Here is a 26031-nt window from a genome sequence, read left to right on the forward strand (position 1 = left end):
GCATCTCTTAAGCATCTCAGTCTTCTGCGGATTCACTGTTGAGGGGGAAAAGGCAACAAGTGAACAACTGATGGTAGATCCTGGGTCAACTTAGTTGACAACCGTTCCAACACAGCCATATGTGCCTGCTGTTGATGCAGAAGTGACTGGAGTAAAGCCTCCATGGAAGAGACGAATGGCAGAAAACACCACAGCATCCAAACACAGGAGAGATGCTGTATTTCTCCTAGACTGTTCAACCTGTGTATTAAGGAACAGCGAAGGAAATAAAAGAATGATTGGAAATTGGGATTAAATTTAAAGCTGAAAGGGTAGGAATGTAAGATCCATTGATGCCACATTATTATCTTCTCTGGAAATGAGGAAACATTACAGGACCTGCTAAATGGAATGGACAACTTACTGATTACAAATTGTGAGTTGAGAGTAAACCAAAGAAAGACAAAAGTAATGAGCTGCAGCAGAAATGAGATTACTGACAAACTAAAAATTAAAATTGAGCAATTGAGGTTAACAAATTTCATATCTTGGATTTAAAATAAACTATAGTGCATTAAACAGGGAGGATATAAATCAGACTAGCACAGACAAAGAGGACAGTCCTTTCCAAAAGATGTCCTTTAATATGAAACATATGCCTTAGCAGGAGAAAGTAATTTTTTGATAATGTAGGATTGGAGCACAGCATTACTTTGGAAGTAAATTCCTCTAAGCTCAAAATATGTGAGCATTATGGATCAATGTTATTGCAGTGCAGTTTTTTGACACGTGATATGTGTCCTACAGCAGAGGGATGAGACAGTCAAAACTGTTTTGTTGCTTGGTGCAGCTCCACAGCATGTTACACATGTAGATCAAAAGTTTCTGTAAGGACTGGTGGTACAAATATCGCTGACTGCTGGTCAATTTTGATCTTAGTTCAGAAAATGAACCCAGTTTGTGAGTTCACTGTATTTTTCAAGAATAAACATGGATCAGCTGAATGAAGTTCATTGTTGATGTAAATAGCTTGAAGTTTGCTTGGCAACTTCAGCAAATCAGCTATCAACACTTCGACACAATCACATCAGTTAAATATCTTGGCATAACATTGCAAAACAAAAGGCAGCATGCAAGGTCAGTTATAGGGAAGATGAGTTGGAAGAATTCTAGGAAAGTGTGCTCATCTATAAGGGAGACAGCATACACAACACTTGTGTGACCCATTCTTGAGTACCACTCAATCAGCTGTTGTTGTGTTGCATAAATGCTCTGTGAATTCAAATAGAAATCCCTGGTAGGAAGAAGACATTCTTTTCAAAACACAACTGAAAAAGTTTATAGAGAACCACTATTTGTGACAGACTGCAAAACGATCCTACTGCCACCAACATACATCTCACCTAAGGGGACAAAGACAGGGTAAGAGAAATCTGGGATCATACAGAAGCATATCGATAGTTGATTTTCCCTCGCTCCATTTGTGAGCAGAACAGGAAAGGAAATGACTAGCAATATTATAGGGGACCCTCCGTCATGCACTGTATGGTCGCTTGCAGAGTATGTGTGCAGATGTAGAAGTGAATCATACATTGTAGATAAACAATATTTTTTTATCTAAGGTTTTGTGTTGTAGAGATGGAAGGAAATGAGCTGAAGAAACTTCTCGGAGTTCCTCAAGAAACTTCTCCCCAACTGCAAAACATCAAAGTAGTCAGATAGCTGCCAAGTAAATGAAAGAAACAATATGATTCTCAGCATATAAGGCTCTCGAATGTAGAACAATGCCTACACTAGTGCCCCTGAACATTAAGAAAACACCAAGTGGCATCTTCAAATGATGTGGGTTCAAAATGTAGTACTGTCATAATTATCTTTGTAACCAATATCTTAGACATAGAGGAAACATCTTTTGACAGCTGATCTTGGACAATTGGTGTGTCCATTAGGTGGGTTGACTGACTTGATCGGGAACACAAACTGAGGTGTAACATTATAATTTCAGAATTTACCAAGCATGATGACAACATACATACTGCAGATCATTGGGCATGGATTTAGGTGGATAAGAGTTTCCATGCTTCCCAAGGGTTTATATCATTATTATTCAATGTTAAAGAAACTATTGATGCAGACCATGGCAAAAATATACATTTACATTTTATGTGTAGGCAAAGCTGCATCAGCCTGAAGGGTATACCCATGTCTTCCTCACACCTCTGAGCAGACTTACCCGTCCAAATATATTGGGATTTATAGTTTTATGTGGATTCTACCCCACAATGCAATTTGGCATTTTGCTTATTAACAAATATTGCCAAAAGGTATAAGAAAAGTCATCAGTCTGACCTCCTTTAGTTATTGTGCAGTAAATATGACTTTGACAACTGATTTTATGTTTATTTTCTACTTGGTGGACACAACAGCCTCAAAAAATTTGAAGGACATTGTACCACTTGGCTGCATTTTAAATTTCTGTATTTTGCACTACTAGTTTTGCAAATGGTCCATTCTCAGGTACTTCATCCTTGTCAGAAAATCACATGGCCTGTGTATTTGCAGACAGCACTGTTGTCAACATTGACCATATTGTAATGCATTACTGTAAATCGTACTTACACATTTTTTTCATAGCTCAGTTGTTAAATGTGTTTGAAATACGTAAATTACTTCACCGTATTCTTGTTTCTGTCATTCCATGAATGAATAAATTTTAACTATTTTGCGGCTGTGTGTTTCCTTGTGTTCCTACGTAGAACACAAACAAGGCTGCACTCCACATGAATAATTTCAGAAAAGACTTCATAGTTGACAGCCTGCGTTTCATATCCCATTTACTTTGGCCACCATTAGTTATTTTGCTGCCCAAATAGAAGAACGCACCAACTATTTTTAGTGTTTCATTTATTAATCTAAATCCCACAGCATAATCTGAGTTAATTAGACTACTTTCCATTACCTTTCTTTATTTACTTTTGTTGATGTTCACCTTATGATCTCTTCTCACAGAATTAAAATATCACTGGCAAATCTGCAAAGTTCTTTTATTTTATCTCCCTCAACTTCAATTCTCTTTCTAAATTTATCCTGCTGGCTTCCACATTCACCTGACATTACGTCATCTGATTTTTTTTCCTTTGGGGCTTTAGAAAATATTGCACCTATGTCCTGCCACTATCTAATGGTTTGCAGAGATGGGACATAAACTGAAGAGTCTATTGTTTCTCTTACTTTTGACTTGTCAACCAAAGTTTAGAAGAAATTGCATTTTAGGTTAGATGTGTCTCATAGAAGTACAAGTGCACATATTGAACATTTGTAAGGAAAACTATGTTAATTTACCTTCAACTTGATGTATTACTCTTTGTAATTAGACTGAATTAAACTGTTATAATACACTATTGAAACTGGGACATTCTTTTATGGATGGTTAGTATTTTACTTCTGCTATCCTAAAAATTACAAATTCTCTGGAGCACATTCTCTCTCTCTCTCTCTCTCTCTCTCTCTCTCTCTCTCTCTCTATTTTCTTCTCCCCTCTTTACCAACCCCTCTCCCTTTCTCTCTCCCCTCTCTGTCGCCACTATCATCTACACTTCTACATCTACATCTACATCTATACTCCGCGAGCCACCTTACGGTGTGTGGCAGAGGGTACTTATTGTACCACTATCTGATCCCCCCTTCCCTGTTCCATTCACGAATTGTGCGTGGGAAGAACGACTGCTTGTAAGTCTCCATATTTGCTCTAATTTCTCGGATCTTTTCTTTGTGATCATTACGCGAGATATATGTGGGCGGTAGTAATATGTTGCCCATCTCTTCCCGGAATGTGCTCTCTCGTAATTTCGATAATAAACCTCTCCGTATTGCGTAACGCCTTTCTTGAAGTGTCCGCCACTGGAGCTTGTTCAGCATCTCCGTAACGCTCTCGCGCTGACTAAATGTCCCCATGACGAATCGCGCTGCTTTTCGCTGGATCATGTCTATCTCTTCTATTAATCCAACCTGGTAAGGGTCCCATACTGATGAGCAATACTCAAGAATCAGACGAACAAGCGTTTTGTAAGCTACTTCTTTCGTCGATGAGTCACATTTTCTTAGAATTCTTCCTATGAATCTCAACCTGGCGCCTGCTTTTCCCACTATTTGTTTTATGTGATCATTCCACTTCAGATCGCTCCGGATAGTAACTCCTAAGTATTTTACGGTCGTTACCGCTTCCAATGATTTACCACCTATGGCATAATCGTACTGGAATGGATTTCTGCCCCTATGTATGCGCATTATATTACATTTATCTACGTTTAGGGAAAGCTGCCAGCTGTCGCACCATGCATTAATCCTCTGCAGGTCCTCCTGGAGTACGTACGAGTCTTCTGATGTTGCTACTTTCTTGTAGACAACCGTGTCATCTGCAAATAGCCTCACGGAGCTACCGATGTTGTCAACTAAGTCATTTATGTATATTGTAAACAATAAAGGTCCTATCACGCTTCCCTGCGGTACTCCCGAAATTACCTCTACATCTGCAGATTTTGAACCGTTAAGAATGACATGTTGTGTTCTTTCTTCTAGGAAATCCTGAATCCAATCACAAACCTGGTCCGATATTCCGTAAGCTCGTATTTTTTTCACTAAACGTAAGTGCGGAACCGTATCAAATGCCTTCCTGAAGTCCAGGAATACGGCATCAATCTGCTCGCCAGTGTCTACGGCACTGTGAATTTCTTGGGCAAATAGGGCGAGCTGAGTTTCACATGATCTCTGTTTGCGGAATCCATGTTGGTTATGATGAAGGAGATTTGTATTATCTAAGAACGTCATAATACGAGAACACAAAACATGTTCCATTATTCTACAACAGATTGACGTAAGCGAAATAGGCCTATAATTATTCGCATCTGATTTATGACCCTTCTTGAAAATGGGAACGACCTGCGCTTTCTTCCAGTCGCTAGGTACTTTACGTTCTTCCAGCGATCTACGATAAATTGCTGATAGAAAGGGGGCAAGTTCTTTAGCATAATCACTGTAGAATCTTAAGGGTATCTCGTCTGGTCCGGATGCTTTTCCGCTACTAAGTGAAAGCAGTTGTTTTTCAATTCCGATATCGTTTATTTCAATATTTTCCATTTTGGCGTCCGTGCGACGGCTGAAGTCAGGGACCGTGTTACGATTTTCCGCAGTGAAACAGTTTCGGAACACTGAATTCAGTATTTCTGCCTTTCTTCGGTCGTCCTCTGTTTCGGTGCCATCGTGGTCAACGAGTGACTGAATAGGGGATTTAGATCCGCTTACCGATTTTACATATGACCAAAACTTTTTAGGGTTCTTGTTTAGATTGTTTGCCAATGTTTTATGTTCGAATTCGTTGAATGCTTCTCTCATTGCTCTCTTTACGCTCTTTTTCGCTTCGTTCAGCTTTTCCTTATCAGCTATGATTCGACTACTCTTAAACCTATGATGAAGCTTTATTTGTTTCCGTAGTACCTTTCGTACATGATTGTTATACCACGGTGGATCTTTCCCCTCGCTTTGGACCTTAGTCGGTACGAACTTATCTAAGGCGTACTGGACGATGTTTCTGAATTTTTTCCATTTTTGTTCCACATCCTCTTCCTCAGAAATGAACATTTGATGGTGGTCACTCAGATATTCTGCGATTTGTGCCCTATCACTCTTGTTAAGCAAATATATTTTCCTTCCTTTCTTGGCATTTCTTATTACACTTGTAGTCATTGATGCAACCACTGACTTATGATCACTGATACCCTCTTCTACATTCACGGAGTCGAAAAGTTCCGGTCTATTTGTTGCTATGAGGTCTAAAACGTTAGCTTCACGAGTTGGTTCTCTAACTATCTGCTCGAAGTAATTCTCGGACAAGGCAGTCAGGATAATGTCACAAGAGTCTCTGTCCCTGGCTCCAGTTCTGATTGTGTGACTATCCCATTCTATACCTGGTAGATTGAAGTCTCCCCCTATTACAATAGTATGATCACGAAACTTCTTCACGACGTTCTGCAGGTTCTCTCTGAGGCGCTCAACTGCTACGGTTGCTGATGCAGGTGGTCTATAGAAGCATCCGACTATCATATCTGACCCACCTTCATCTCTCTTTCTCCCCCTCCCCCCTCTGTCTCACCCTCTCTCTGTTATATGTTCTATCATCTCATATCCTTTCCACTCGTTGTGCAGCCACAGAGTCATCTGTTGAAAGACCTGCCTGACACTTTCCCACTTTTCCCTCCTTGCCTTGGGCATCCGTCCCTACCCCCTCCCCATGTCCACCCCTACCAGGCAACTGTTCTCAGCAACAAATAATCAGTAGTAAAGATAGATAATCAATAATCAGTCTCACCACAACTGCATGAACATGTGTTTGGGTGTCTGCATGACTGTGTGTGTGAATGTATGTATTTTCACTGGAGAAAGAGCAAGAGTTTAAAATCTAGTGTAAATAGTACTTTTTGCTACATGTTTCTGTGTGCCATGCTTTGGGTACTATAACTGAATGATTCTCTTGCCCTTATGAAAGAAATGGTTAGTGCTAGATGCATTCTTAACAGTCACTGAAAAGCTTCATACATAAATGCCATAACTTGGAATATTAACTTCACTTAAGACATGTAACGGTACTAAAAGCTTGAACTTAACAGTCACTGTTTCTCCTGCAGGCAGTGTCACCTCTTGCTAAAAATAATCAGTTTACCAAAATCTGCAGACATTTTAAAAATGTGAAACCCTCTGACATAAGTAATATGGGATGTGTATTCCACATGAAACTTGGGCTAGGCCTGAATGGCTTGGGGAGAGAATATCTAGCAAACTTGATAATCAAGGCAATTAAAGAAAACACAAAATAATTTCAAAACCAAAATGACCATCACAATTCCACCATCAGCCCCAACAGGAACACCAACAGCACTTTTAAAAGAGATAGAAGTGTTAGTGCCATCATCAATGCCAGTAAAAACTGCAAAAAGGCAAGGAGTCAACAGAAGCAACAGTGGATAAGAGGTGATTGACAAGAAAACTATACTTCTTCATCATGCAAATGATTTTTAGATGAAGGAAAGAAAAATATTAAGTCTCCAAGATAAGCAGTGCTCAGTATTTCTCAGTTTGCCATCAAAAAATCTAGTCCGCAGCAATAGAGTGCAACAACTAGAAGTGGAACTGCAAATTTTTGATAGCTCATTTGTTTGCATAACAGAACACTGGTGTGGGGGATCTGAACTAACACATGTAATTCCAAACTCATGTAACTTAGCCATCAAAGTAAAACCACTATAAAAGATGGTATCTCATGCATTTATGTACAGGAAGGGATTAATATAAAGTGATAAAAGACATCATTTCACTAAGTGATGGAAAACATGTAGAGAGGGAGAGGGATAGGAAAGTCATATATATTGCAAAGACTAACAACACTTTAATCTTACTGTCCTCCCTGTGGTGATATAGATACTTCCATTTCTAAATCTAAGAGCAAAATTCTCATTTGTGAAGATTCGAACATCAACATGATGAACCCAGATGGGTTCTACAACACATTATTGAACACAATGTACAGCTAAACAACAACAATATTCATTAACACTGCCAAATGGGTTACTGAGCATTCAGTGTCAATCATTGATCATATACTAAATGACATAGAGAGAGAAAGTTGTGATATTGTTGTAAATAATGTTAGCCTTTCAGACCATACCACTCAGATTTTAAAATTAAACATAGGTGTAGAAAACAAAAATCTGAAATAATCACAAACAGATGGGCTATCTCTACACCAAAAGCAGTTGAATTTGTCATGCTGATGAACAATGAAATATTGGAAGATGTGTACAAGGAGACAAGCATGAATGGGAAGCTTTCAAAGTTTCTATTGATACTGAAGTTTCAATCTGAAGAAATGTATCCAGTTGTACTAAGAATAATTAAAGCATAAAACAAAAATAACTGTGCAAGTAATGGGATAAGGAAATCCTCTGTGAATCTTAAGCACCTCAGCAGCATTTTAAAAAATCAAAATGATCCTGTATTTCAAAACTATTACCACACATAAAAGAGGATGCATAGAAAAGCTTCACTAACAGCATAAAAGTCTCGAAGTAACAGATTTATAAAAAAAAGGCAGAAAACAAGTGAACATACAATTTCAGCATAGTGGTACCACAATACATGATCCTAAAAAGCTAGCAAACTTTGCAAATCAATGCCTCACAACATAGCTACCAAGCTACAACACAAGTCTGACAAACCATAACTTGTACAAACTCTGAACTATGAACCAAACTCAATGACACTATGAGCCAGATTGCTTCCCAGTGACAATAAAGTATGTAAAAGTCCTGCCTCTACATAAGAAAGATAACCCATAAAATATAAAAAATTATAGGCTCATCTCTTTATTCTCATCATTTTCAAAAGTAATAGAAACCAAATGAGGAATCAGGGTACTTAACAAAGTACAATGTTATGTGCAAAGAACAGTTTGGTGTCACGTTTAGTAAAAGCACAAGAACAGCTATGGCTCAATTTACAAATGATGTTCTGGAGGAACTAGATAAAGGTGATCATAGTAATCTCGCTTAACTTTACCAAAATCTCTAATACCATAGACCATAAAATTCTGTTAAATAAACTGGATGCACTAGGATTACGATGGGTAGCACATAAGTCATTTCATTTATACCTGAAAAACAAAAACAGAGTGCAATGGATGGAGATATCTGAGACAATCTTCAATGATACCACGAAACACCTTTCAAAGCCAGAATACATTAATACTTGAGTCCCATAAGAAAGTGTGCCAGAAGCAATACTGGTCTTGACACGTATCAAGTATTTTTCCCAGAGTGTCGAAGATAGTGAAACAGGAAGAAACAGAAGTTTGTGTAAGAATGATTGTGTCAAGAAATAAACAAAACTTTGTGATAAGTCAATCACTTTTTTATGGTACAATCATAAATAGTTTCAGCCACAATGGCCATCTTCAGATACTACTAGTGGCATTTGGGGAACACACGTTTGACAATGCATGAACATGTGTTCACCGAAGGCTATTTTTAGCCTCTGATGATGGTCGTTGAGGCCAAAAACAGTTTGACTGTCAAATGAAACTATATGGTTACACAGGCTTTTTCAAGTCTCAAACCTCTGTATAAGGACACTGAAGCCATGAATTAAAATTTGTACCACGGCTGTGATTTGAGCCCAGTCTCTGGCTCACTAGACAGATGCAGTAACCATAATGCTAGCCTGGCACAGTGGCTTTGCACAACTGCACAGACTACCCTAGCACACCTCCATCCTCAATACAAATTCCCATTCATTCCTCAGCCCACTTGGTATTCGCCCTAAACTTGAACTGCATTTCAGGGGCGCCCCAAATGTATTGAAATACCACCTTAGCATTGAACAAACTGGGCAATCCTGCCTGAAATCCAGGCATAGATGCTTTAATCAAAACTACATGGTTCCACACACCGTTTCAAGTCTCAACTATCTGCAATGTATATATGCAGACTAAACAAAGAGTGCTGTCTATGGATGGATAAATAAAATATTTAATTAAAGCAAGTGTTAGTGATGATTCAATTATGCTCTGTGCAAAATTTTACCAGTCAGCTTTCTCTTTCATTCCTTTTTCCCAGTCCATGTTGTTCTACTATTATTCCTTATCTACCTTTTACTACAGTCATATTACAGTCACCGGTTACAATTAAATTTTCATTGCCGCTGACTATCTGAATAATTTCCTTTATCTCATTATACGTTATTTCAATCTCTTCACCATCTGCAGTGCTAGATGGTATACAAACTTGTACTACTATGGTATGCATTGGCTTCAACTATCTCAGTTACAATAATACATTCACTGTGCTGTATATAGCATATTTGATATTTCATATCATTGTGAGTAAGCCAAAAAACCAAAGCCACCAATACACTTTTGCATCAGATATTGTGCAGTATCGGTCTCAATATGGAAATCATTTCAGAATAATAGAATGCACATTTTGAACATAAGACTGTAGGACATTAAGCCTAGTGACAAAGCTTGCTCAGTGTGTGACAACTGGTGTTTATAACAAGCACTGGCAATCCTAACAATGGCAATTTTGCCACTCTCACGTGTCACGCCCAATTGGCTGGAACTTCCCAGCACGAAAAATGAATTTGGCCAGATGCCTCCTGTAATGGACAGTAATATATTTGGTGTTTTTTCTGCATCCTGACTGGCAGCAGTAAGTCCTGTTTTTATATATCATAATAAACATAACTGAAATAAATGAAAGGTTTGAACGATTCTGAGGGGGCTCTGATCCATCCTCACTGTTGATTTTGGGACCTCCCAGATCCATAGGTTTCAATGTGTCGCATAAAACAATGGTGGACTCCTCTTCCAAGTTAGCACTTAGAGTAGTAGTAGAAACTGAGTATTATAAAGGGTAGGAACTGATCCCAAAATAAGGTCAGACTGTTAGTCTGAAATGCTTGTTCTTTGAGGCTTTTTCCATTAGGTTCTTCTATCCTATTTGTCATTGGGAGCTGTGTTAGTTTCTTTGATCAGTGCAGCAAAATAATGTGGAAAAATTGTTTAGTGACAAATAAAACTTGTATTTTATTAACACATTAACACATTTTACATATAGGCTATGCACACAATCTCACTGCCAATCAAAATCCATAGAATATCATTTCACAGAGGTCTAAAGCACTCAGCACTAAGTGTCCTACGCACAACTTTACACACACTGGAAAAATATTTTGTTCACATTTCTCCAAAACTCCCCTGTAAACAAATATTTTTTTCAGATATTGAACAGTACATACCATAGGTTAAACCATTATGTTTCACCAACTTCTGAAACTTGTCTTAATTTAGAAGCTTTGTTAGGAGATCTAATAAATTTCTTCTGAGCATAGATAATTAATAATTTCTCTGCTACAGATGATCTCTGTTAAAGTGATGCTTTATGTCAATATGTTTGGATCTCACACTGGTGACATTACTGTCACAAAATATCACAGTTGGTTTTATTTTTGTAGTACACCCCGATAGCTGAGTGTGCAGAATGGCGGTCTGTCACGCCAAGGGGGCCGGGTTCGATTCCCGGCTGGGTCGGAGATTTTCTCTTCTCATGGACTGGGTGTTGTGTTGTCCTCATTATCATTTCATCCCCATCAGTGGAAGGCAATGGGAAACCACCACTGGAATCACTTCCCTAGACACTCATGCGGTGGACCTGATCCAAAGAACTTCTTGAACAGTGGAGGATAAAGTCACATATTCAGCTTCCATGGTGCTCAAAGCATCTGTCCTCAGTCTCTTACATGACCAGGATATCAATTTATTTATTTATTTTCTGTCCATATAACAAAAAGTTTTCGGACATCCTCTAATTAGTATAAAGCAACTTCCAGTCCCTCTCTGCATCACTGTACCCTTCTAAATTTACAATTCCCTTTTTAGCATATTTCTGCTTATAACCAGTAGTTCCCTTTAAATATCTTAATATTCTCTTGATTGCCATCTGACTTTTTCTCTTGGATCACTGCAAAAACATACTTGGATCTGCTTATGACTGTGACATGCCTAGTTTTATCAAAATTTTATGTAAGGATTTATTCCAACAATGGGCACACTGCTTTAATCCGTACATATCTTCCTTCAATGGCCAAACTTTCCTTTTCCCTTGATAAGATCTTTTACCTTCATCAGGTGGGATCACATACATTTCCTCTTCCACATTTCCATTCAGATAGGCTGTTTTCACATTCATTTGATGAATTAATAGGTCTTCCCTTACTGCAAAAGCTAAAAGGTATGCTAATGCTGAATATTACACCACTGGTGAGAAATTCTCAAAATAATCTATTCCTTCTTTCTTACATCGCCCTTTAAGTACCAATCTGGCCTTGAATTTTGGTACTGCACTCTGAGGATTTTTAATATTGAACACACATCTTGTTCCTAGTGGCTTTTTTATTTTCAAGTATGTCAACCCAATCTTATGCACCAATATCCAAAAACAATTGTAATTCTTTTTCCATTGCCTCTTTCCAACTTTGAGGATTGGTGCCTGCCAAGGCTTCATCGACTGTGGTAGGTACACTGTTGAAGATTTGGGCAACACACATTTCATACTCTGGATATCTTTTTCGTTTTATTATACATGTAGAGCACCTTAAATTGAATTCCTCTAGTGAATCTTCATCCTCAATTTCATTCTCAGGCAGCATGTCAGTTTGCTCTCCATCCATATCTTCCTCTATTTCAATTTCTATCTCTCCTTCAGCATTATCACACTTTATATTTGGTTGAATTACTTTATTATTTTGACTGTTTTCTTTTATTTTAAGTTTAGAATCCTCTAAAAATATTGCACCTCTATTGCTTAATATCTTCTGGAAAATCCAGGATGGAATGTAACCATATAGTTGTGAGTGGCAACTTTCCTTCTCATAATTGTTGCCTATTATCTTCTTATTCACAGGATTACAAAATATGTATCCTTTTGAATCCTCACAGTATACATCAAATATATATTGCTGTTAATTTGCATTCCATTAACCTCTTAATGGTTTCGGAATCTGAACCATGGCTTCACATTCTAAGGCTTTAACTGCCTTAGGACTGTTTCTTCCCAGTCAAAACTTCATAAGATGTCTTGTTTCTCACAGCTTTGGTAGGTGATCTGTTAATTAAATACACCACTGTTGAAACTGCATATGCCCAAAAACACTTAGATAGCTCAGCATCGCTTAGCATACCTCTTCCTTTCTCCACACTGGTTCTGTTGGTATGTTCTGCAACTCCATTCTGAGAGGAACTGTAGTGATGGTAGTCTGGTGCTTGATACCATTTCATTCACCTGTTCCCTAAGCAGTATGTTTACATATTCTGATTCCTTGTCATTTATATATTCTGATCCATTGTCTGATCTAATAATTGTAATTTTTTCCCCTACTGTCTTTCAAACATTTTGCAATAAACAGCAAATACATCACTCACTTGAGTCTTGGTACTTATAAAGTAAACATGAAGGTATCTACAAAAATCACCTACGAATGTCAGGAAATAGTAGCTACCTCCTAAGAATTTATTCTGCTTAGGCCCACAGAGATCAGTATGAATCAGTTACAAGACTTCCTCAGGTCTACTTTGACTTGATTTAAATAGCAATCTGGCCTGCTTCCCTTGAAAACACACCTCACACTGTGTATAATTCTTTCTGTAAGTTTCCATCCCAGTTGCCATATCCTTCAGTAAAGCCATCCTTTGTCATTTCAAACGTCCAACATGAAACCTTTTGCAGCATAAACATGACTGATGTAGCCTTTTCTATGTGAACATAATTTACTGGCTCAATCAAAAGGGTTGGTTTTGATTTTGCCTTCTGATCCATAGCAGAAAAACTTGATTCCATAGACTGCAGTGTACCATTTATGATGCCCACAGGTCACCCACATGCAAATACACCGAAATGGAAAATTTCCAAGTTGCGTAATTCTTGTGGCCTATGAGCTGCTCTATTTGCAGTATCTGTGTTGTACTCACATTAACAGTTACTTTTATTCACTGTACACACAATGCAATTTTATATGAACTTTTGCACACTTTGCACAAAAACAAGTCATTGTGAAATTTATTATTTCACTTTAATACACTGCTTGGTTGATAACCAGTTGGATTTTTTGTTTAGTGCACCAAAACGGCATGGAAAAATAGTTTAGGGAAAAAATGTTATTAATACATGAACACATTTTACATGTAGGATACACACACAACCTGTCTGCCAATCACCAACCACAGAATATCACTTCACACAGGTCCAATGCACTCAGCACAAAATGTCCTATTCACAACTACAAACACTGGAAAAATACTTTATTCATATTTCTCCAACAAACTGGTAGTCTTCTTTTGCCTCAGAGGCTACTTTTTATAGAAATAATCCAAAACAACATTTTAGAAAAATATGCTATATAGCAACAGATTCACAAAGTGGAAAGAGCTTATTATATATAAAGATGATGTGACTTACCAAACGAAAGCACAGGCAGGTCGAAAGACACAAAATTCAAGCATTCGCAACAAACTGTTGCCTCATCAGGAAAGAGGGTAGGAGAGGGAAAGACGAAAGGATGTGGGTTTTAAGGGAGAGGGTAAGGAGTCATTCCAATCCCGGGAGTGGAAAGACTTATCTTAGGGGGAAAAAAGGACGGGTATACGCTCGCACACACACACATATCCATCCACACATATACAGACACAAGCAGACATATTTAAAGACAAAGAGTTTGGGCAGAGATGTCAGTCGAGGCGGAAGTGCAGAGGCAAAGATGTTGTTGAATGACAGGTGAGGTATGAGTGGCGGCAACTTGAAATTAGCGGAGATTGAGGCCTGATGGGTAACGGGAAGAGAGGATATATTGAAGAGCAAGTTCCCATCTCCGGAGTTCGGATAGGTTGGTGTTGGTGGGAAGTATCCAGATAACCCGGCGGTGTAACACTGTGCCAAGATGTGCTGGCCGTGCACCAAGGCATGTTTAGCCACAGGGTGATCCTCATTACCAACAAACACTCTATGTCTGTGTCCACTCATACGAATGGACAGTTTGTTGCTGGTCATTCCCACATAGAATGCATCACAGTGTAGGCAGGTCAGTTGGTAAATCACGTGGGTGCTTTCACACGTGGCTCTGCCTTTGATCGTGTACACCTTCCGGGTTACAGGACTGGAGTAGGTGGTGGTGGGAGGGTGCATGGGACAGGTTTTACACCGGGCGCGGTTACAAGGATAGGAGCCAGAGGGTAGGGAAGGTGGTTTGGGGATTTCATAGGGATGAACTAACAGATTACAAAGGTTAGGTGGACGGCGGAAAGACACTCTTGGTGGAGTGGGAAGGATTTCATGAAGGATGGATCTCATTTCAGGGCAGGATTTGAGGAAGTCGTATCCCTGCTGGAGAGCCACATTCAGAGTCTGGTCCAGTCCCGGAAAGTATCCTGTCACAAGTGGGGCACTTTTGTGGTTCTTCTGTGGGAGGTTCTGGGTTTGAGGGGATGCGGAAGTGGCTCTGGTTATTTGCTTCTGTACCAGGTCGGGAGGGTAGTTACGGGATGCAAAAGCTGCTGTCAGGTTGTTGGTGTAATGGTTCAGGGATTCCAGACTGGAGCAGATTCGTTTGCCACGAAGACCTAGGCTGTAGGGAAGGGGCCGTTTGATGTGGAATTGGTGGCAGATGTCATAATGCAGGTACTGTTGCTTGTTGGTGGGTTTGATGTGGACGGACGTGTGAAGCTGGCCATTGGACAGATGGAGGTCAACATCAAGGAAAGTGGCATGGGATTTGGAGTAGGATTAGGTGAATCTGATGGAACCAAAGGAGTTGAGGTTGGAGAGGAAATTCTGGAGTTCTTCTTCACTGTGAGTCCAGATCATGAAGATGTCATCAATAAATCTGTACCAAACTTTGTGTTGGCAGGCCTGGGTAACCAAGAAGACTTCCTCTAAGCGACCCATAAATAGGTTGGCGTATGAGGAGGCCATCCTGGTACCCATGGCTGTTCCCTTTAATTGTTGGTATGTCTGACCTCTGAAAGTGAAGAAATTATGAGTCAGGATGAAGCTGGCTAAGGTAATAAGGAAAGAGGTTTTAGGTAGGGTGGCAGGTGATCGGCGTGAAAGGAAGTGCTCCATCGCAGCGAGGCCCTGGACGTGCAGAATATTTGTGCATAAGGAAGTGGCATCAATGGTTACAAGGATGGTTTCTGGGGGTAACAGATTGGGTAAGGATTCCAGGTGTTCGAGAAAGTGGTTGGTGTTTTTGATGAAGGATGGGAGACTGCATGTAATGGGTTGAAGGTGTTGATCTATGTAGGCAGAGATACGTTCTGTGGGGGCTTGGTAACCAGCTACAATGGGGTGGCCGGGATGATTGGGTTTGTGAATTTTAGGAAGTAGGTAGAAGGTAGGGGTGCGGGGTGTTGGTGGGGTCAGGAGGTTGATGGAGTCAGGTGAAAGGTTTTGTAGGAGACCTAAGGTTCTGAGGATTCCTTGAAGCTCCGCCTGGACATCAGGAATGGGATTACTTTGGCAAACTTTGTATGTAGTGTTGTCTGAAAGCTGACACAGTCCCTCAGCCACATACTCCCGACGATGAAGTACCCCGGTTGTGGAACCCTTGACCGCCGGAAGAATGATGATAGATAGGTCAGCCTTCAGATCATGGATAGCCTGGGCTTCAGCAGTGGTGATGTTGGGAGTAGGATTAAGGTTTTTCAAGAAGGATTGAGAAGCAAGGCTGGAATTGAGAAATTCCTGGAAGGTTTGGATAGGGTAATTTTGAGGAAGAGGAGGTGGGTCCGGCTGTGACGGAGGACGGAACTGTTCCAGGCAGTGTTCAATTTGGATAGGGTCTTTAATTCTACTCCCAACATCCTCACTGCTGAAGCCCAGGCTATCCGTGATCTGAAGGCTGACCGATCTATCATCATTCTTCCGGCGATCAAGGGTTCCACAACCGTGGTACTTGATCGTCGAGAGTATGTGGCTGAGGGACTGTGTCAGCTTTCAGACAACACTACATACAAAGTTTGCCAAGGTAATCCCATTCCTGATGTCCAGGCGGAGCTTCAAGGAATCCTCAGAACCTTAGGCCTCCTACAAAACCTTTCACCTGACTCCATCAACCTCCTGACCCCACCAACACCCCGCACCCCTACCTTCTACCTACTCCCTAAAATTCACAAACCCAATCATCCTGGTCGCCCCATTGTAGCTGGTTACCAAGCCCCCAAAGAACGTATCTCTGCCTACGTAGATCAACACCTTCAACCCATTACATGCAATCTCCCATCCTTCATCAAAAACACCAACCACTTTCTCGAATGCCTGGAATCCTTACCCAATCTGTTACCCCCGGAAACCATCCTTGTAACCATTGATGCCACTTCCTTATACACAAATATTCTGCATGTCCAGGGCCTCGCTGCGATGGAGCACTTCCTTTCACGCCGATCACCTGCCACCCTACCTAAAACCTCTTTCCTTATTACCTTAGCCAGCTTCATCCTGACTCATAATTTCTTCACTTTCGAAGGTCAGACATACCAACAATTAAAGGGAACAGCCATGGGTACCAGGATGGCCCCCTCATACGCCAACCTATTTATGGGTCACTTAGAGGAAGCCTTCTTGGTTACCCAGGCCTGCCAACACAAAGTTTGGTACAGATTTATTGATGACATCTTCATGATCTGGACTCACAGTGAAGAAAAACTCCAGAATTTCCTCTCCAACCTCAACTCCTTTGGTTCCATCAGATTCACCTGATCCTACTCCAAATCCCATGCCACTTTCCTTGACGTTGACCTCCATCTGTCCAATGGCTTGCTTCACACATCCGTCCACATCAAACCCACCAACAAGCAACAGTACCTCCATTATGATAGCTGCCACCCATTCCTAATAACCGTCCCTTCCTTACAGCCTAGGTGTTCGTGGCAAACGAATCTGCTCCTCCAGTCCGGAATCCCTGAACCATTACACAAACAACCTGAAAACAGCTTTCGCATCCTGCTACTACCCTCCCGACCTGGTACAGAAGCAAATAACCAGAGCCACTTCCTCATCCCCTCAAACCCAGAACCTCCCACAGAAGAACCACAAAAGTGCCCCACTTGTGACAGGATACTTTCCGGGACTGGACCAGACTCTGAATGTGGCTCTCCAGCAGGGATACGACTTCCTCAAATCCTGCTCTGAAATGAGATCCATCCTTCATGAAATCCTCCCCACTCACCAAGAGTGTCTTTCAGCTGTCCACCTAACCTTCGTAACCTCTTGGTTCATCCCTATGAAATCCCCAAACCACCTTCCCTACAATCTGGCTCCTGCCCTTGTAACTGCCCCTGGTGTAAAACCTGTCCCATGCACCCTCCTATCACCACCTACTCCAGTCCTGTAACCCGGAAGGTGTACACGATCAAAGGCAGAGCCACGTGTGAAAGCACCCACGTGATTTACCAACTGACCTGCCTACACTGTGAAGCTTTCTATTTGGGAATGACCAGCAACAAACTGTCCATTCGTATGAGTGGACACAGACATAGAGTGTTTGTTGGTAATGAGGATCACCCTGTGGCTAAACATGCCTTGGTGCACGGCCAGCACATCTTGGCATAGTATTACACCATCCGGGTTCTCTGGATACTTCCCACTAACACCAACCTATCAGAACTCCGGAGATGGGAACTTTCCCTTCAGTATATCCTCTCTTTCCGTTACCCAGCAGGCCTCAACCTCCACTAATTTCAGGTTGCCGCCACTCATACCTCACCTGTCATTCAACAACATCTTTGCCTCTGTATTTCCGCCTCGACTGACATCTCTGCCCAAACACTTTGCCTTTACAAATGTCTTCCTGTGTCTGCATATGTGCGGATGGATGTGTGTGTGTGTGTGTGTGTGTGTGTGTGTGTGTGTGTGTGTGTGTGTGTGTGTGTGTGTGTATACCTGTCCTGTTTTCCCCCTAAGGTAAGTCTTTCTGCTCCAGGGATTGGAATGACTCCTTACTCTCTCCCTTAAAACCCACATCCTTTTGTCTTTCCCTCTCCTTCCCTCTTTCCTGATGAAGCAACCGTGGGTTGCGAAAGCTTGAATTTCGTGAGTGTGTTTGTGTTTATTTGTGTGTCTATCAACATACCAACGCTTTCGTTTGGTAAGTTACAGAATCTTTACTACACTAAAAATGACAGAATCCTGGAAATTAAGAAGCATTGTTGTCACATACAATATAAAAAATAAGAAGGTGAAGCCTGATGTTCTTTGGTCATTGTATGACAACAGATTCTAAAAAGTTTTGGAAAAGAAGCTGATTACAAGCTGGATTGAGGAGGTAAAGAAAGATTTACTAAAAAAAAAAAGAGCAACACTTAGGGGCAGTTTTAGAAAGAAGTGTTACAGATGGAAGTATTACAAGGCAGGGGGGAAAGAAAGCAGGTTGAACAGGTTGAAAATAAGAGTGAGGAGAGGAAAAAGCAATACAGTGAAAGGAAGAAGGGATACTACTAAAGGTAACTGCAGAGAAAACAATAGAATATGAGGAACTAACATTGAAATGTGGTCCTCTGAAGGCCTATAAGAGAGGAGATGTGGAGGAAGCTTGAAGCTACTTTTAGTATGCACATTCCTAAGAACTGGAGGCATTACTTACTTTCCAGCCTTGTCCGCTCATCTGGCTCATATGATGATATTATCTTCTCCACACGCCTTTTGTCATATAGGGGATACAGGATCTCATTCAGTCTTTGATCACGTTGCTTCTCATTGAGAAATGTAATCAACTGTTCAATACTGATCTTGCAACTTTTGCCTTGAGTGCTGGAAAATAATAAGTTATCAATTATGGCACCAATAATAACAAGGAAGAAAAAGGCTTAACAATTATTTGCGCATGTTGAGGAACACAGAATATAATAAGTAAACATTATTTAGAGCTATATTAAAATGTATTTAGTGCTTCCCTACTTGAGCACAAACCCTCATTTTTCCAATGTACTGAAGTACTTGAGACAACCAACTAGCTCATAATCTGCTAATCCCCATTACTAATTACCATATCAACTATAACAACTGCAAAACTGATAGACAAAGAAGTGGAAAAGTGAACCTTGAATTTCAAGCCTTCAGAGCTTTATATGTAATTCCTCCATCTACAGAAAAGGGACAATGCCAAATAGAAAATGCAGACAAGCAGAAAGCTGAAAGAATGAAGGGAAAGTTACTCTAAGCTGTTGATCAGGAAAACACACGGATCAGATGAAATAATTGGCTGTAGGTGTCTTTTAATGTGGGGAGTGTTCTCTTTATTAAACATCACTGTATACAGGGTGTATCAAAAAGAATCATCTCATTTGGCACATCTATATTTCTGGAACTACTATACATACACAATGAATCTTGTTTTTTGATGAAAAGGAAAATGAAAAAGCTTTCCCCCCCCCCATACCATTTCACAGGTGTTCAATACGGCCCCCTTGAGATGCATGGCATATGTCAGTGTGGTATTCCCACACTGCAACAAGCAAATCTTGAGTTACAGCTTCCACAGCTGATGTTATGAAATGTCTCAGTTCATTCACTGTTGTTGGTAACAGAGACACAAAAACAGAGTCTTTTATAAACCCCCACAAGAAATAATCACATACAGTCAGGTCCGGTGACCCTGGAGGCCAGTAATGTCAGGCTGAATAATTTGGTCCAGCACAACTGATCCATTATTCAGTAATCCTTTGATTTAAAAATTCCCACTATTACAGATGCCAGTGTGGTGGTACCCCATCCTGTTGGTAAATGAAGTCGTTCGAATTAGTCTCCGGCTGCGGGAAAAGAAAGTTCTCAAGCATATAAAGATATGTGCTTCCTGTAACAGCATTCTCGGCAAAGAAAAACAGACCATACACCTTCCCCAGTGAAAGTGCACAAAACACATTAAATTTTGGAGAGTCCCTCAGATGTTGTACAACTTCATGCGGTTGTTCCGTATCCCATAATCTCACATTATGGAAGTTCACCTTTCCATTTAAATGGAATGTTGCCTCACGGAAAATGTGTGGAAGAAGATTGCCATCCTCCATCTTGCCAAGAACGACATTAAAGAACTCCACAAGTTGTTCTTTGTCACCTTCATGAAGAGCTTGGAGTAGCTGAATTTTGTATGGTTTCATGTGTAAACGTTGATGCAACACACACCAGAGAGACATTAGGGGCATGTTGAGCTGCACGGCGAAAGGATTTCTACAGTGGATGCGTTCCATGTCTGTGTCAGACTCTTGGGGATGGCCCAGTGATTTTTCCTTACACAATAAACTGTTTCTCAGAATTGTTCATGCCATCATCTAATGATCTGTGCTGTAGGAGGATCCACACCACTCCTAGTACAAAATTCACGCTGAACAGTTATTACTGATCCGCACTGAGTAAACGAGGCAATGATTTACTGACAATAACATTACTGAAGTGGAATTCTTTGCCTAGAGTCTCGACATTAACCAAATGCAGCACCTGCATTGCAATGTCAACTTCACTCCAGACCAGAGCGTGCAACATCACTACCTATTCTGATTCTGGCTCTTGAGGAAGAATGGGCTGCCATTCCTACACACACACACATTTGAACACCTCACTGAAAGTGTCCACAGCAGAGTTCAAGCCCTCGTAAAGGTGAAACATGGACATATCCTGTATTAATGGTTTACTTACTGAAAAACAAATTTTTGTGCCTATGGAACTTTTATTGATTGGAAATAGATTGTAATATACCTTACTTAAAAATTCATTAAAGGAGTACCTAACTATGGGTAGTTTCTTCATTTCAGTCTATTATAAACACAGCGGCAAGCACACTTAGCTGCTATCCTGTGCACATACTGTATGTTGCAAAATTGTCTTTATAACTTTGATCATGTACCACGGAAATAGACAGAAAGGAACAGTTTTCAGCATAATGTTCACACACACGTAAAGCTGTTTTTTTCTTATTTGCCCATATTAGTTATCACATTTTGTTACCGGGTGGGACTTGCATGAACTGTGAGATCACATCAGAGCAGCAACACCACACTTTAATGAGGACATGGAACTGGAATATCACTTAGATAACTTGTGTGCTACAGACAGGGCACGCATTTAAGGTGATCATCCATCACTCCGTTTTTTTGTGGTCATGATTTTTCTAGCTCTGTTCCAAATTTTTTCAAAAGTAATTTGGGACACCTGGATTTAACAATTATGAAATGATTTATCCTGAACTGTATGTTCATTTCACCTATATCGGTATGCTGTTACTGAAAGGGTATTTTCCCAAATGAGTATTGTATGGAACAGTGACAAAACACAGTCTGTTGTAGGAACTACGAAAGCAATGTTAGTGACTAGAAAGAATTATTATGAGACTTGAATGTTTTCATAAGGCTTTTGAGAATACAGACATGCTGAAGAAAATTTATATGACTGATAAATATTGTATGCCTGCGTACATTCCTTCGTCTTAGACGGTACTAATAATATGTAAATTAATGTACCTTTTGTAACAAATTAAAGTGACAATCTGCCTTTATTATGTTCAATTCGGACTTTTTTTATAATGTTACAATTATTTAATGTGTCCCGAATTTGACTCTAGAACATGTGGTCACCCTGATACACTGAACTCTGCTAAGTGGCTACTAGAATCTTAGGTGCATATGAACGTTGTGCCGCAAACTGCACTTTTCTACTAGCCCCATTTCCTAAATATATGTGATCAAAGTAGTAAAGACAATTTTGGAATAACCTGTATTTTCCATACTTCGTTATTGAGACAATGGGAAGCTGCTGACAATGGGCAACGGTGAATAGCGCAATGCCACCCTGCCCGCTGGACAACTGAATGCCTTAAATGTCATTTGCCTTCTATTCATTGAGTTGCAAATTAGTATTACATCTGAATATGAATGTCCCTATAATGCACTTTCACAAAACCTTGCTACTCTCATGTGTAATTTGCATCTGCTGATCAGTAGCAGGCATGCATCCACTGGCGTTGTTAGCACTGAAATGCCAATGAGAAAACATTCCCCCTCTCATGTTCCTGCTCCCCATGGAACATCATGGCCATTGCCCACCTTATCATCTACAGACTTTTTGTGCCTGGGAAAATAATGCAATTTGACACACACATCCAGGGTTTTTGAAGCTTTTGTCTGGCAACGGCAATTTAAGTGATGCCAGGCCTGCCTCGATGATACATCAGGTTGATTAATTATGCGTTAATGGCATCTCGAACAGTTGAATCCACAACGGTATATGAACCAATTTTAAATGATGAAAAGAACAATTACTGGATTCAGTTCATCACTAAATGAACATGTGTACTACCTATGTTAACTTTGGCATACCCCTGAGATATGTCTTCACTTAGGGCAACCATCTGTCAGTATAATGTAGCACTGCTTTAGTTCAGCTAATTAAAGTATTCCAGGCTGGTTTCACTCACAAGAATGAATGGATAGCTCAGTCAGCTAAAACACTGAAGAGTGGTTTCAGTTAAAAGAATAAGTAAATGGTTCAACCAACAGAAGATTATTGATTGTTTTCACTTGAAAAGAAAGAATGAATAATTCAATAAATATGCAAAGCTGCAACGGTGTCAAATCTTTTCATTCAATTGCTCCCACAGACTCCCACAGACCGGTTTCATTCGAAACAATGAAGGAGTAGTCCAACTGGCTAAATCGATTGTTTTCATTTGGTTACTCCTGCAGACTAGTTTCACTCAAAAGAATGAATGAATTCAACTGATATGTATAACTACAACAGAATTAACTGATTGTTTTCCAACAACCGAATGAATCAATTGCTTTCATTCAATTGTTCCCATCACTAACTTTGGTCAGCCGATATGTTCCCAACATACAACAGATAATTATGGATGACTAGATTTTTTTGACTGGTTGTTATTTAAGGGCTACCGGTATATTGATGCAATGTGACATTACTCATACTTCTTTATTTTATTAGGTTGGTGCATAGGTTCATAGTGTTTTTGTTTTGCAAGTTAGTACTTGGTTGCTATGAGTTTATTTATCAATTCTCATTTTTTATTTGCAGTTCACTGTTGCTTTTTGAGGTTATGTATTGTCATTTCAGATAGTGAGTGGAGCTGTGGACATTAAAAATGGAGTAAGTGGAGAAATTGGAACACTTCTGACATAGTCCTCTGTTTGAGATCAATACAGGGGTGACAGCAGTGGAGGCAGCCAGAAACATTTGTGTCATGTATGGGGATAACGCCATTGGGCAGAGCATGGCAAAAAAATGCTTTGATCATTTTAAGGAGAATTATTTTGACATTAATGACTCTCTGCATTCAGGAGGAACTTCAGTGTTTCATGAAGACTGTTTAAACATATTAATTCACAATAATCCATGTCAGTGTACTCCAGAACCGGCAGATGTGTTGAGCTGTGAACATTCCACCACTGTAGAGAGTTGCAAGCAACAGGGAAGGTTCAAAAATCAGGTGTATGGGTACCGCATGCTCTAAGCCAAAATCACAAAAATTAGCCTTATGTACGCCTCTGCTAGCTCATAATCAATTGTCTCGTGAACAAAGCTGACCATTCCTATCCTGTATTATTACTGGTGTTGAGAAATGCTGTCTTTATAGTATTGTAAGGAAAAGAAAGGAATGGTTGAGCCCAAAGAAAGCAGTAACTCCCCATGTAAAGACCTGCATGCATCCACAAAAGATAAAGTTATGTATCTGGTGGAACAGTGACGACATGGTGCACTATGAACTGCTTCCCCGAGTTGTAACTGACGAAAAATATTATTTTAATTAAACTGTGTTGTTTGCCTTTACACGTGTACTGGGCCCATAACCTGATGAAAAATATTATTTAAAGGCAAGAAAACATTTTATTAGCTTTGTAATTACACCCTGGATACGAAAAAAAAAAACAAAACACATTTACTGTAAGAAAAAAACACACAGAAGTTACACACAAGCCAAGAATAAAGATATTGACAGCAGAGTCATGGAGCAGCATGGTAGCAGAACGTGGTTTCGAAGACGATTTTAGTAAATTTCATCGAATTTTCTTTTTAAGACACAAAAGTGAAGTGTGTACTGTGCTTAAGCCGTTTTTAAATGAAGCACGAACTAATGGACATGTTGTCAAACAATTTAGATGTGATGGTGGCAAAGAATTTAACAATAAGAATGTCAGTGAACTGCTTGCAGACAGGGGAATAGAGCTACTGATTCCTCCTCCTTACACTCCTGAACAAAATGGTGTGGCTGAATGGGAAAATAGAACCATTGTTGAAGCTGCCCGGTCAATGCTAAATCCAAGTAAATTACCTAAAGGGTTGTGGGCAGAGGCATGTAACACAGCAGTCTACCTAATAAATCGTACTGGAAAATCTTCAGTTGAAAATAAAACCCCTTATGAACTATGGTTTAATCGACCAGTAGGACGACTTGATCATCTCAGAATTTTTGGTACAGGCTGCTATGTTCACATTAACAAACAATTCCGTTCCAAGTTTGATGATAAGGCAGTGTTTGGACGACTTGTTGGATATGTTAATGACAAAGATGGGTTCAGAGTTTGGATTCCATCTAAAAGAAAAGTGGTGTTGAGTCACGATGTAAAATTTAAGCCAGAAATTGTTTGTGATTTACATAGTGATCATGTTGAATTTGAAGTCCCTCGGGAAGAATTTAATGATCCGAATTCATCTAAAGATGACCAATGTAAATCTCCTAGGCTGTACACTTCTGGAGGAAGCCAAACTCAAGAAAAAATTGGCACTCTCGATTCTAGAGAAAGTCAAGAGTCGAGTGAATCTGAAGAAAGTAAAGAATTAACAGAATTTCTAAAAGCAGAAGCTGCTGACTCTTCTAATGAAGAGAAACAGAAGAATAAAAGACAACGAAGAAAACCAACCTGGATGGAAAGTGGTGAATTTTGTATGGAAACAAAAGTTGATGCACTTGGATACAAAGATCCAAACTGTTTTTCAGAAATATTGCAGTCAAACGAGAAGGAAGAATGGATGCAAGCTATTAGTGAAGAACTTCAATCACTTAAGGAAAACAATACCTGGGTGCTGGTTGACCGTCCGAAGAATGCCAAAGTATTGCAAAACCGCTGGGTTCTACGGCGAAAGGTCGCAGTCAATGGAGGTACTCGCTTTAAAGCCAGATTGGTTGCAAAAGGCTGTATTCAGAAAGCAGGAATTGATTATGACGACGCCTTTAGCCCTGTGGCACGTTATGACACCATACGAACTCTGTTGGCTGTAGCTGCTTCAAAGAAAATGCTGCTAGAACAATTCGATGTAAAGACAGCTTTTTTGAATGGAATACTTGAAGATGAAGTATATATGGAACAACCAGAAGGTTTCGAAGATGGTACAGGCCGAGTATGTTTCTTAAAAAAAGGTCTTTATGGGTTGAAGCAAGCGCCACGTTGCTGGAACA

General features: G+C 40.0%; 1 protein-coding gene across 3 annotated transcripts in view; it reads right to left on the reverse strand.

The window, feature by feature from the left end:
- Nucleotides 1-26031, reverse strand: part of LOC126412277 (1-phosphatidylinositol 4,5-bisphosphate phosphodiesterase-like) — a 613130-nt gene that overhangs the window by 359027 nt on the left and 228072 nt on the right. For all 3 annotated transcript variants that reach the window (XM_050081785.1, XM_050081786.1, XM_050081784.1), the window contains exon 8: nucleotides 19216-19382. In XM_050081785.1, coding sequence (XP_049937742.1) covers nucleotides 19216-19382 — 167 coding nt within the window. The remainder of the gene's footprint in view (nucleotides 1-19215; nucleotides 19383-26031) is intronic.

The sequence above is a fragment of the Schistocerca serialis genome, chromosome 7 (assembly GCF_023864345.2).
Source record: "Schistocerca serialis cubense isolate TAMUIC-IGC-003099 chromosome 7, iqSchSeri2.2, whole genome shotgun sequence".
Taxonomy (NCBI): Eukaryota; Metazoa; Arthropoda; class Insecta; order Orthoptera; family Acrididae; genus Schistocerca; species Schistocerca serialis.